This window comes from Cimex lectularius, unplaced genomic scaffold, assembly GCF_000648675.2.
Source record: "Cimex lectularius strain Harlan isolate CLEC.00 unplaced genomic scaffold, Clec_2.1 scaffold63, whole genome shotgun sequence".
NCBI lineage: Eukaryota > Metazoa > Arthropoda > Insecta > Hemiptera > Cimicidae > Cimex > Cimex lectularius.
The window spans coordinates 135,530-150,735 of NW_019392694.1; the positions used below are offsets into that span (position 1 = coordinate 135,530).

General features: G+C 33.9%; 1 protein-coding gene across 2 annotated transcripts in view; it reads right to left on the minus strand.

The window, feature by feature from the left end:
- Window positions 1–15,206, minus strand: part of LOC106674233 (neuroligin-1-like) — a 156,002-nt gene that overhangs the window by 133,491 nt on the left and 7,305 nt on the right. For both annotated transcript variants that reach the window (XM_014406849.2, XM_014406850.2), the window contains exon 2: window positions 5,002–5,128. In XM_014406849.2, the coding sequence (XP_014262335.1) occupies window positions 5,002–5,128 (127 nt within the window). The remainder of the gene's footprint in view (window positions 1–5,001; window positions 5,129–15,206) is intronic.

A 15,206-nucleotide genomic window follows, 5' to 3' on the forward strand; every position in this document is an offset into this window, starting at 1 on the left:
AGAAACTGCATTATATATATATAATTCAGCAATTTCTTAATTTCTTAATTGTATAATTGGTTTTAGTTTATTTTTGTTTTTTTATTTTAACAAATAAAATTTTATATTCCTTCATTGCATATAGACATACGACATGATTTAGTTGTTTTTATATAAAAAATAAATTTAAATCCACAGAAGCGTAAGAGTTTTCATGTCAGAAAGATTGTTTCCTCAAATAAAAAGGGACACTCATTAAATAAATTTTCAGGGAAAAGTCTCAACCAACACCAATTGTAGCTATCTCTTTGAAGGTAGCCTGTTGGTAGGTGTCGTTCGTTCGCATAACGTCAATAAAAAAACCTGCGATTCCGGGTTTACAGCTATGCATATGCGTTTCTGATGGTGGTGGGTGTTTTTTGACTTATTGTCGTACTCCCAAGAGCCATTGGGACTTTCTAACTTGCAGAATACAAGCTTGATGAAGGTTGCACCAGCCTCAATATACATCTTTCCAATTGCCATGTTTTTTTTAACTCGCCCCAGTGGCTGTGTATAATTATGTGTACAATTAATTCCACGTTGAAATTGGTGAATTTTGGTCAAAATTTTGAGAAATTATAAATGAGATGTAACCTCGTACCTACCCCAAAACATTAGGCTATGACTACCTAGTCGACAAATATTTATTCCAAAGCATGTTCAGCCTGAAAACTGGTTTTATTTAAATGAATATTGTTTAATATCTTTTGCAAAGATTAATGGGATCGGAGCATGGGAATAATACGGTATCAATGCAATGGTAAAACAACGCAAAGCGTCTATTTTCAGAGAATTAGTGGGTGGAAATGTCGATTTGTGTTTCAATTGATACATGATACTGCCGCTGACATAATTGGCAGAAACGATAAGTGGGCTCGGTTAACCGGGTGTTGACTCGGAATTCGAAATGCTGCCCCTTTTCACCTGTAAATTCGTCGTCGGGATTAAAAAGTTAGAATTAAAAAAAAAAATAAATCACCACTCTGCATTTTCAATTGTTCAATTTATTCTATGATCCGGTTGGATGTGTGATGTAACAGAGTGGTTTTGGCGAAGTTTGTTGTCGCCTTATTTTGAAATTAACTATCAGTCTTTTGGCATTTACTGGCGACTAAGGGATACAAAACAGTTTGCACACTCTCGAAAGCTCCCTAAGGAAAGTTTACCCATGTAACCTTATAGGGTGCTATCAAGCAATACAAAATACATCCTTTATTTACGTCGTTTACCTTCTCTTCGATGGATTTAAACTGGTTCAACAAGTGAAAGACTAGCTGGTACATTGTGGTAAGTTAATTAGTAACGATGCTACAAAATTACCCTTTGCAAGCGTTAACGTAAAATAACCCGTTTCTTTGCTAAAGAACATCAACATGTTAAAATTATTTTTGATGAGTTAATTCGTATAAGCTTAAGAATGTTTTTGTAAATAAACTAATATAAACAAGATTTGTAAAGTTTTTCAATTGGTGGGTGTAGGTTTATGTTTCTGTTCAACATTTGTTCAACATCTTTTCATGTTACATATTCTTGCACATAAAGTACAATAGATTCAATAAAAAAACTTACACCTAGGTGTCGAAAATATACTCCCCCGAAAAAATAACCGACATGAAACCATCCATGTTTTACTTTAGTGTGTTGTACAAAATCGCTAATTCAAAAAATACACTACTCCAAAAAAAGACGAATATACCTCCCAAAACACAAATTCTTCAATAAACAACAAACAGGGGATTAGTAAACGCAGATACATCCATAAGGGCTCTTACCGTGGACAGTGAAAAACAAAAAAGACGTCTAGCATAATAGATTAAACTATAGCCCTATTCTCTCGAGTATAAACAAACATTAAAGAAAAACTAATAAAAAACATAAAGAAAAAACGAACAATGGACTGATTCTCACTGATGCATAAAACGCTACAGTTACCATGACCAAAAAAGTCTACATTAAAAAAAAAATAGGTAGGATTCATAAATACTATTTACAAAAATGCCAATAACAAATGGAAAACAAGTGCCACTATTCATTATCCCGACAAAATCATACAAATACATAAACATGAATCCTAGACTACCAAACTTGACAACCTCTTTAATGTTGAGGTCTTGATGACCTCTGACATACCTATTAGACCATAGAAATTTCATTATTATGCCCAATTTTAGTGGTTCCAACTTGTTAACAGCTACAATAGTTATAGCTCGTCAACGGTTACAATGTTACATCCCAAAATACTTCCTTCCTGCGGGAAAATATATAGTAGCGTCAAAGTTTGTTGGAAGATGTATGTCTGTTCTGCTTCTTTGCAGAGTCTGCACCGTGTTGGATTATACCAATGTTCTTCAAATACCCATTTAAGAAACTTCCTGTTATGAATCATGTTAGGAATGGACGTTTTTCCAGCTTCCTTTAATGCATTTACACCGAATATTACATTTTACATCTCAAGCTTGTTTAAGGTATACTAAAATCCAACTTAAAAATTCTGTATCATTAACTCAACTTCATGACAATCTTTACAATTGTCAATCGTATCCTTTGCATAACGAACTTTTATCCATCTATTCCGTCAATGAGAGTGCAGACAACCAATACTGCCAACAATCACTTCTGAACAAAACTCTATTAAATTCATTATGTAAAGATACACCATAAAAGCTGGCAGGGGGGTTTATGTTGGGCAACCCAACATATTCATTTATGCACAAGTATCCTGAAGATCAAGACTGAATTTGCCACCATTTTCTTAAAAGTAATTTAACTCTGTTTTCAATGCTTTTTACGATTTCACAAAAACGAATAGGTCAAGAGCTGCTAGTAGATTTATAACGGAAGATATTTGAAAAAAAAACGCAATAAAATGTTTCATATCTGCAAAAGGGTTGAGAATCGGATCATGGTTTATATGTTGGCTTTTATTCTATTTTGGGCGTGGAATGTGCTGGGGAATGCATCGAGTCGGAGAGAAAACCCTTTATGTAACGATAAAACCTGTGACAATAAAGTATACTAATTTTTGAGAATTGACATAAAACTGTCTGTGGCAAGGATGGATTTTGAACCCCTAGAAATCGGAATGGCACCCACTGAGTTCGAACCCGTCCATTTTCGGCGGAAAGAAAGAAGTAAATTGTAATCCTATCGGCTATATAGACGGTTTTATCTCAATTATCGCTCGCGCATTTTCCATCTTTCATTTTATACTATTACAAGGATAAGTGCTTTCATTTATATTCAACCCTTCCACACGTGGGTATATGGTTCTAATTCAATATTACTTACATGACTTCGTTTTACACATTTATGTTGTTGCAAAAAATAGCCCAACCCTTAAAACTAATATAAAATATACACCATATTATTTAAAAATAATTGGGAAGCCGGCAGAGTGTTTATGTACTCTATGTTCTCCAATCATTCACGCTAATAGATAAATTCGTAGAGAGTAAACTCAGTCAGGTCATATGTTCAAATAAGTTAGGATAGCCGCCGTGGATTTAATATTACTCAGTCACTAACTGCCTATCACACTGCCTCCATTGATACATAATACCTACCTAAATCGATAGGTCCATTTTGTATTTTATCCTCCTTCAAAGTCCCGTCCATACACACACATGGATTTGCGCTTATAAATACAATCACAATTAGGGTAGTCACCGGGTTTTTGTACATCTCCAGTGCCTTGTTCATTCGAAACATTAGCATATTTCACAGTACAACCGAAACCGATATTTAAAAAAAAAAATTGAGCATAATTTAAGGCATTCAGTTTTTTATTTCATTTAAAAAATAAAACAAATCTTTTTAAACACTAGGAAATGCCTCCGAAGACAAAACCCGGCCATTCGTATTTAGTTAGTTATTTCAAACTACATATTCTTTTTTTATAGTTTTGTTAATTACAACTTACTTATGTTAATATAAACATAATTAAACGCGATAAAAAAATTATGTGTTATAATAAAACTGTTTTAATTATGTTTGTTTGAAAGAATATTCACCAAACCATCGGAAAATCATTTAATGATAGATATATTTAACTGGCAATTTATCCTATCACTAAAACATATTCCCGAGTTTTGGTGAATTTTCTGTCAAGCCATCATAATTAAATAACTGTTATTAAAACTCATGAATTTCTTATGTTGTTTAATTTGGTTTTCATTAAAATAAGTATGTTCCAATTAAAATAACAAATACATTGAGTTTACAAGTTCCCGGTTTTTTGAGTATATATTAAAATGAATTTAATTAATTTATAATGAGGTTGAAATGGCCCTGATGATGTGGTAATGTACATTGAAAGCTATGGATACTACAGTAAAGAGATGAGTTGACCTCCTTCCAATCCTCTTCAGCATAATTAAAAAACGTTATTAAATAAAGAACGATTTATGGATTGAATTGTTACTAGATCGTTTGAAATTAAACCATGTAATTAGATTTTCCTTTTGTATTTGTGATTGCGGATGACGTATATATTCTAAATTATTAAATTATAAATAATGAATTGCTTGGCACAGTTATAAAATCTGCTTAAAACGGTCGGATTGAACCGAGTACAATCACCCAAAGATGTCGGAAACAACTGCTAGGTTGCGGAGAAACTACGGAGAAACCAGTTATGCATCAGGCGTCGGAAGGAATCTGTTACCGTCTGCGGTTCCTTTCAGAGAGAGGCTCCCTCGTAATTTAGCTCAGTGCTGTGTAGCTGCTGGAAACGGGCGTCGAAGCTTTATATATAGCTGCTAATATATATAATCGGAGGAGGGGAGTTAATCGTGCGTAGACAATATCGGGAGCTGTCATTCACCAGGATATTTATTGCGATTTCGGAGAACCGCCCTTTCAGCAAACAACAGTTCAACAATTTATTACGCTGTGTTTTATAAGAAATAATCTGATAAAGGGATAATATATTTTTTATGAATACCTAAAATTTGTTTTAGTTAATCTGATAAAATGACTTACCATCTTTGGGTGCATAAATGTTAAGGTTAAGACAGTCTTCGCTCTGAGGCTTTAAAAAAGCCGTTATTTTCTTCAGGTACTCGCGACGTCCAGCTGAGATGTTCATTTTATACGGGTCAGGAACTATCTAAAACATAATATAAGAATTATGCGATCGTTTGAATGCATTATGTCACGGAGAGGGTTTTGTTTCGCCGTTTATCAATATTAGTATTGTAATGTAACCGTTCCTCGTTGGTTCCCTGAGATCTAGAGACATTTATTTGGAAAAGTATTGAAAATTGTAGATCACTGGAAGCAGAATCCCCATGAAATTGTCTGAAAAGATTTATAAGTGTGCCAGTTATTCCCCTTCTAGTTGAAGTTTCAATATATAAGAAGTTTAGGATTTCCTAGGCCGAGTTTATTTGGCGTAAATATTATTCCCCCTTCTCACTAAATATGTTCCATATTAACTGACAGCCTCCTTTGAATTTGCGTCATGTTTAAATCAAAGTGTAATTAATTTACATTAATACAATGAATACTTGTGTTCGTATAGAAGAAGTAATCACGAAATCTGCTAGTACGAATTTGATCAAATTTTTTAGACGCGATTCTTATGATCAAAGGGACTACACACATTTTGTCATGTTATTAGTGTGGTATCAGGTAAAGATGGAATTTTGTGTGTTGCTAAGCAACGCAAAGCAGTTCAGCGTAATTGCCAACTGCAATAGGAAAGGTGGGGGATGTTTGCTGAGAAGGAGACGCCTATACAATATCATGTCGCAGACATACACAGGTGAATTAAAACACGCCGTCTACCGTTTTAAACAGCAAAGTTCTTTGAGCTAAAAGTGAAGTGAAGGGACTAGAACCCGATATCAAGCGAACAGATCCACAATGGGGGCAAACAAAGCGCGATATCATGCTCATATCTGAATAGGTTAACAGTTGTGTCAAAACACAAAATTTAAACCGTTTTCATTATTTCACAGTAATGGATTATGTGCGATACGTAGCATACTTGGCTTAAAACCTTTTGATTTAAAAACGAATTAAAATTATCATAACCAACATTTTTTACATGTAAATTAAATATAATTTTATCACAATTAATTAAGGTTTTTAGTTGAGATAAAAAAGTCAATGGCATGACCGGGATTCGAACCCACGAACTTCGGCTAGATAAGTCGCTGCTCTACCACTTGAGCTATCTTGTGCTCGATCCACTCGGACACTAACTTCCCATCTCAACCCTACTTTTGAATATTCCCTCTTTTTGGCCATTTTTCAAATGTCCTATAATCCATTTGATTCTCGGCGACAAATGAAATGGCCACGGAGAGCTTTAGTGAAGGCATACTTCATTTTAACTTATTAAATTCACAAGTTTTCGTGGTTCGCTTGACCAAATAATATCTTTCAATTAATTAAGGTTTTTAGTTGAGATAAAATCATCATTTGTCGCCGAGAATCAAATAGATTACACGACATTTGAAAAATGGCAAATATGGGGGGAAAATTCAAAAGGTGGGGTTGAGAAGGGAAGTTAGTGTTCGAGTGGATCGAGGTCACGATAGCTCAAGTGGTAGAGCAGCGGCGTATCTAGCCGAAGATGGTGGGTTCGAATCCCGCTCATGCCATTGACATTTTTATCTCAACTAAAAACCTTAATTAATTGTAATATATTAATTGGTCAAGCGGACCACGAAATTAGTGAATATAATTTTATTGTTTATTTCATTCTAGAAGAGTGATTAATTGATAGGGACTAACAGCAATGTCCGCGACCGGTGTGGAGGGATTCGAGGTTCAGAGATCCTACATTTTTTGCCGGTGAATTCGAAAACCCAAAAATTGTCCGTTAAGAGGTTCCATTTTCAAACGAATAATTATGAAACGCATAGTCTGTATTAATATTTATTAACGGGTTCATGACATTCTGAGATGTGTAAAAATATGAAGGGTAGGGGGAAAAAACAATAAACTACGGGTGACGGTTAGTGGTTTTTTATAATTAGATGTAAATTTGGGGGAAATGGGCTAGAAGGTGCTTATAAATTAAATTTAACTTGACATATGTATAGCACTGCGTTGTGGAATATAAGGCTTAAAAACATTCATTTGTGGCAAAAGTCATATATTTATCCATATTTGCTTAGTGGTCATATTTGACCGTATTAATTGTTCAAATTAATTATTCTTTTTACCTAAGGTGTTTGGCTGAGATGAAAAATTATAAATTGATGAAAATATGATAATCTTAGGTGAAAAAAATTGAAATAATTAATATGTCAATTATGACCGTTAAGTAAATATGGATTAGTTTAATAATTAAAAATAATTAATTATTTCACTAACAGCTACCCATGGCCAATTCAAAAGTCGCTGTGGATCGAATCCTCGTTACATAACATTTAAAAATATGGCAAAAATTGGAAAAATTCGAAGGTTGTAGATTGAGATGGAGATTTGGTGTCCGAGGAGATTGAAGTCACGATAAATCAAGTGGTTAGAACAGTCGCCTGTTGACATCTAGGTCGTGAGTTCGAATCCCGCTCGTGACACTAATTTTCCAACTCAACCAAAAACCTTAGATAAAAAGAATAATTAATTACATGTCTGTTTAAAAGTCATTAAACTTTTCAAGATGGAAAATTAAAATGTAAATATTGTGAAACCAAAGCTGAAATAACTAAACTTTCAAAAATATCTAATTGTTCTGAAGGGTGTGAAGTCTTGTAAATGAAAATCATATAATTCATTTGATAAACTTAATTATAAACTTTTTATTAATAATTTTAATATTTTTAACGAATAAAATGCGATTTTTGTTAAACACATGAAAAACATTATAAACTTGACTGACTATGACTTCAGGATAATAAACAGTTCGATGCAGTAGAGTGTAATTACGTAAAACCAATATTATGCTATAAAAAGGAAGTCAATTCTGGTATAAAACAAGAAAAATAACATAAACTGTCGGTACTTCGTCAAGAGTATAAGCAGATCAAGGCAGTTAAGTGTAAATAAGTAAAACCAATATATTCTAAGAAAATCAGATCATTTTTGATGAGGACTAAGAAAATACGCTATAAATTGTTGATGCAATATAATAAGCAGGCCATATTTTTTTAGCTCTGTACGATTTCCCAAACAAAACGTAATACATTTGGCATCGCTTTTATTAATATTCTAAACAATGTTTTGTACTTTTCTGATAATTTTTGGTTTAATTGTTTACTGAGAGACAAAATAAATTTTAGATCTGGGATGATATAAAAAATCTAATCGAACCGAGCCTGACAAATTTTGACAATCCGTAGATGTGATTTAGCTTAAACATTTTAGCGAATATCCTCGACTCATCATTCTACTGGTAATGACATGATAATTTACTTATTTTGTACCACACATAAGTTATGAGGTATCTTTAATATTTGTACACAATTTTTTTTAAACTAAATTAAGAATAATGTAAAAAATAAGAAACATTTTCCTTCTCTAACTGTTATTGTGACAGATACATCAGATGTTAAATTGAATTAAATGTGGTCCGAGGGGATTTCCAAGCTTAAGAACAAGAAATAACGAGAGAGAAAAAGAACAATTTAATGAAACTCTCAACGCTAAGCAAAGATTGCGACACAGAAAATAATGAACATTCGTTGAAAAATAGCACGGTTTTCAGACAATTGTAGGCAAATTGTTGAATTTCATCACTGATACTCTTAACTTGACTTAGAAAATATTATAATTAGGATGAATCTTTTATTTTAGTAGTGAGATGTTTTATTGACACCTCAGTTGCTGGTTTATAGACAATTAAAGTGCCTAATGTCAAGTTTGTGGAAAGGTTCGGTTTATCAGAAAACGGGAAAAAGCATATCGATAATATTCTTATTACTAGTATCTAAAGAATTACTTTAAGGATCTAAAAGAAATACATCATATAAACACTACACTTTGATCATAGCCTTTAGCCTTCTCCCGGATCATCAGTTAGGCTTTCGTCCCCACCATTCCACATCTTCCTTCAGGGCATGGGATATTGAATAGGAGCCTTTCTTGATGTGACATATGCGTTTGACCGCGAGTGGCACAATTGTCTTGTGTACGAAATAAAGCATGTCCTATCAAATACACTTTATTCCTTCGCTCTTAACTAACAGAGCGGTCTGTAGGGTCTGCGAAGTATCAGATTACTCCGAATACTGCTCTCTGGAAATGGGAGCACCGCAAGGCAGTGTGCTCCGACCTATCCTCTGTATACTTTACACTCTACATGGATTCACTACACTACCACCTCCATTCATCTTTTGCCGAAGAGACAGCTGTACTATTCTTTAACGCCGATCGTGCAGTTGCTTCCGAAGATCTGAACAGACATATCACATGTATTGAAGACTGGTGTAGATAATGAAAAACGGAGATGAATGAAAGCAAGTCCGACCATACCTCCTAAGCAAATATTCTCTCACAATGTACTACAACTATGTTCCTACCCCAAAATTCGACTGCATTCATTTCCTTCAGTTCAGGCTAGATTCACGCTATACATATGGAATCGGACCGTGGGGAACCGTTAAACCTTCCAACATCCAACCCTCCAATCATTTGAAACTAAAAATATTTAGTCTCAAATGATACACACAAAGATCTTAAGATTCCATTTATCTCAAAATTCACCAAATTCCCCAAAAACACTCTCCCTGCAATTCAGTAGTTTTGCCCGACCCCTTTCTAACAGAACTTATCCCTACAATCACATAACGCCTCTCGAGAGGAAATGACCATGTGACCCCCCTCTCCTAGAAGTCGGTAGTGAAGTTTCATTAGTGAACTGAAGTAAAAGAATAATATAGTTTAATTTCTCTCTAGTTTTATATATACATATATTCAAATAACATGTTTTAATTAGAAATTTCAGAATAATAAAATAAAAAATGTACGTGAAGAAGTAGTACGCATTGTAAAAATGAAACATTTACCGACACTGTTTTTGAAAGTTTTAATTTAATTTCATTTTTAAATTTTAATTTTTTTTATTTGCGCATAAGGCAGTTTGTTACCAAAATTGACAGTTCAGTTTACACAACTAAGTTAAGTAGGTCGCCGACTAACGAATTTTTTACTTTTTTATACTAATTATTCAACACCTTCTGACCTGTTAAACTTTTTTCGGCACCTAAAAAAATTATATGAATATATAGTTATCGGTTAAAAAATAATAGTACTAAATTGCATAATCGTAACACAGTCGCTTTCCAAATCCCTATTTGCATAACTATGCTACTATTCAATTTACATAATGTCTGGGATATATTTTTTCGAATGGAATTTGACATAATGAAAATTATTGGAAATAGAGGTTTTGAATATAAAAGTTCATTTTTCTGTAAAAACGACAAAAATATTTGTATTGGACTTATTCACTTATAGGGTAAACCTAATTTACGATAGATGACTTGCAATTTAGGATTCGGCGCTTGAGGGCAAATTCGAGCATCAAAAATGATCATCAGCTCTCATGCAGAATCAACTATCAAACCGCACGACGATAAAGCTAGGCCTCGGAAAGCAAACAGAAATAGATCTAACGGATTGACCGTTTGCGGCGAAAAACGAAAACCGATAAATGGGCTTCCTCTTCAAAATAAAGCGTGCCCTTTTCAACTCGAACGACATAGCCGGCCTCGATAAATCCGCGTCCCTAATTCCAGTCGATACGACCAAAAGGGGGCGAAAGCGTCTAACCTCGGGGCTATTTTCGAGCCTTCGAATCCTTTCTAATGCGTAATGACTTGTAGGGACCGAGGGGGAAAAAGGGAAGCCGTTAATTTCAGGAAGAGACACGTCGTCCTGAACATATGTCGACTGGATCTGTGATAAAAATACTACGATTTCCTCCCGACCTCTTATTATAATTCAACAAAGAAGAGTTTACTGCCTGGCCTAATGATGTGTCTATTTTATTTTTCACATTTTCTCGATCATGGGACTCTGGCAGAATAGCGACTGTTTTCCGTAATTAAATCCATTTCTGGACGGTAGAAATTCTTGGCTATTCCCACCAAACAAAAGAAAAATCGAATTAATTTTTAGTGTGGCAAAGATATATATATCTGCGTACAGCTATTATAATAATGACATTTTTTCCCGTGAAATAGATTATACGATAAACTCCCTTTTTCGCAAAGTTACTTTAATAACTCATGTATGTCACATATGTTCATCCTTTTTTGGGGCAGAGTTACTTTGCTTATGTTTAATTTTTAAACGAAAATAAAAATGTAACGATGAACTAGATTATCGACCTGCTGGATACAAGAAGTCTTTTCAGAGGATCTTCGGAAGAGGTCAAAACAGAGAAAACTTCCTTACGGTTTTCGCCGAACTTTCGACAGTTTTATACTGTCATCTTCAGGGCCTGTTTTATTATCATATAAACAAACAATTAAAACATGAAAAAACAATAATTACAACAATAATTGGATATCTTACTTTAAAACCTTAATAGGAAATTAAACAACATGGTGTTTTGGGCACAGAAGTACATTATGTTTTTTTTTTCGGCTCAGCATCTAAATATTGATTTAAATGGAATACATTAACAATTAAAAATTATAGCTAAAATTAAAGTTAAATTGTGCCCAGAATCTAATTAGTAGGGTGTTGGGTCTAAGTAACAGAAAGTTTTTGGAAGAGAATGTAAAACTAATTTTCAATTTACGTAAAAATAACCATTACCCGGTGGCATTGATCAATAGACTAATTACTGAATTCAGGCATAATCAAATTAATGTAAGTAATGGCAATGTCGAAATGACGAATAACTCTATAAATGTTGAAAATGATTTTCCAAACCAAAGTGCGATAGTACAACAAATCGAAATCGTAAATAATGGGGTGGCAAAGCCTACTTTTTTCAAGTCTATCACATACATACCTGAAGTGTCTCAAAAATTAAAAAGGCTCTTCAGACATAAGATTGGGGATGTAGGCATTGCTTATAAATATAATAACAACCTAAATGTATTACATGCAAATCTGAAAACAAAAGAACCAATCGGATCACTTTGCAATGTGGTCTATCAGGTGTCGTGTGGGGAATGCAATGTCAACTATGTAGGTCAAACAAAGCAAAAATTGTCTGCACGGTTGAACCAACACAGGTTGGATTGCGACAATAAAAATAAGATATATGGACTTGCTACCCATGCGTTAAACAATAATCACTTTTTCAAGTTCGACTCCCCGAAAATTTTGGCTGTGGAGTCGAACTTGGAAAGGAGATTATTGACTGAGAAAGTTTATATCAGAGTCACCCCAAATACTTACAATCTACAAACTGATAGGTTGGGATCCATTTCGGTCTTTGCAGGTCTCCTAAATGAATACAGGATTTCTAAGCAAAGGAGGGAAAGTAGAACATCGCCCTAGTGGCGGATTTTTTGTTAACTAGGAGAAAAAACGATTGTTTCCCGCATCCTTTGTTTCCCCTCGTCGTAGAGATTGTTTTTATCGGTTTTTATTGATTTGATCTGTGATCCTACTTTATTGTTATTTAAATTTTAAAATAAGTTAATTGTATATGTATATATATATTTGGGAAACTTACTGTGATCATTTGTACCTGAAAAACTAAAAAAAGGTGGATTTTATTGGTTTTTTAGACTTATATGAGGTAACCTTTCTCGACCACGTTTTTTAACTTTATTTTTACTGTAATTTTAGCTATAATTTTTAATTGTTAATGTATTCCATTTAAATCAATATTTAGATGCTGAGCCGAAAAAAACATAATGTACTTCTGTGCCCAAAACACCATGTTGTTTAATTTCCTATTAAGGTTTTAAAGTAAGATATCCAATTATTGTTGTAATTATTGTTTTTTCATGTTTTAATTGTTTGTTTATATGATAATAAAACAGGCCCTGAAGATGACAGTATAAAACTGTCGAAAGCTCGGCGAAAACCGTAAGGAAGTTTTCTCTGTTTTGACCTCTTCCGAAGATCCTCTGAAAAGACTTCTTGAAAATAAAAATCGAAAGGAAGTTTTTTCAAGGATCGTAAGGGCGTTTTATTTTTACCGGCTGTGGAACAGTCAATCTCGTTCTTTCATCAGGATGTATTAATTTATTGTGAACTTTGTTCTTGAAGGTTTGTAATCTATTTATGTTAAGAGTACAGACACACCAACATACTTATGAACCCTATGACACCAGTGGTCTTAGATTGCATTTTCTAGGATAAAAGAGGTTTGGTTTTCAAATGACACTGTTCATTCATTATGGAGAAAAGTTGTTACAATATTTTCTATATGAGCACTTCGAGTAAGCTTTTGATCTTGATATACTCTCAAATATTTCAGAGCAGTATACTTTTACATCAGTAGTTCTACATTTGTAAGAAAACCTCACGAGGCCGGGAAGTTTTCCGAATTTTCTTTGATTCTATAAGGTACGTTATTACTTTTTTCACCTTTTTTTATTATCCTTTTGCTTTTGGCACCCAAACCCAGACCTATCTCTAATGAGAGGCCGGCGACCTTAAGCGGATCTTGAATGACGTAAAAGAAGGGTAACCTACGGTAAATACCTACATCCTAGGCAGCTATATAAGATGGCTTATAGTTAACTAAACATTGAATGTACATACAGGTTCATATCATAAGCATTAATCTTAACACCACAGGCAGTAGTGCAGTAGACCTGTAGCACTTTAGACTCTCCCTCTATGTCTTTCTCTCTCTCTCTCTCTCTCACTCCCTCTCCCTCTCTCTCTCTCTCTCTCCTTCTCTCTCTCTCTCTCTCTCTCTCTCTCTCTCTCTCATTCTTTCTCCTCTCAGGATGCCGATGTTTGTGAAAAAACAACCCATTTATAGGTATAATTTGGATAGATTTCTTTAAGTCAAATTATACTGCAACAAATATATTTTAAAATAAAAATAATAAATAAATGACTTAATAAACGCAAAATGTCTAACTAAGTGAAATGCAACATTTTCTTACTTCCAAAAATCATTTGATAAATCATCGGTCTACCATATTATTTAAGTTTTATTTTCATATTAATGGCTTTTTATTTCAAAAGTGAAACTAAATTCAATTGGATATGAAGGCCCGTTTGTTAGAGGCATGAAATTCTCTGGCCATTGTTATTAATTTGCCGCCAGTCGAGCGAAAGTGAGCGGACAGCAAACCAACCATCATACAATTTTTGGCTTACACGGCCTGGCTCGAGGCGTTAATAATTTCTAAAATAAGGCTAGATATTAATCCTGAGGCGGTGAATAAACCGACTATAAAACAGTAAATATTAATTTCACGCCTGTAGCAATAATTCCGGGGAAACAAGTTTTATACTGCCCTTTCCTCTCTGAGCAGGCCGTACCGATTTGTAAATACCTTGTTAAAAATAACGAAAAAGTTCTTCGCCTTCTCGGTATGAATAATCAATAATGCTTTAAAAAGGAAAGCGCTCGCCCGGGGTCGTCGGAAAAGCCGGTTTAGCATTCTTATCACAGTGCAAACCAAGAATTGCAAATGGATAAAAAAAATTATTCAGGCATTTTTCGTTTATTGAAATATATAAATAACGCGGAGTTGTGGGATTTTGTAATGTTAAAATATACAAATCTTTAACGTCCTGCTGTAGTGGATTTTTTGCAGTTCTTTCAATCTAATCACGGCGCGTAGCTGATAAGCGCTGCCTAATTGTTATCTTTTTCAATTAAATACTCTTTTTTTTCTAAGGTCTTGGTTGATATGTTAAAGTAAGTGTTATGAGAGGGATTCGAACCCACGATCTTCGGCTAGCCGTTCGAATCCCGCTCGTGACACCTATTTTATCATCTCAACCAAGACCTTAGATTAAAAAAACAATTTAATTGAAATAATTAATATGGTCAATTATGGTCACTAAACGAATACGAATTGTCTACATCCTTATTTCATTAACGGTCGATATTATTTTTTATTAAATATTTCTAAATAAAAATGCAGGTAGGACAGAGAAATTCAATGTTCCCAGGACAATTCATTTTCAGAAAGGTTAGACGTCCGTACTAACTACAAAGTAAAGGTAAGTCGAAGCCTTTATTTTCACTGATAACAACCTACATAAAACAATAACAAAAAAATTACGTGATCGCACGGAAATATAAAAATTCGTTTTATTCTGAAAAAGGAAATGTCCGACTGGGCCGAAATTAA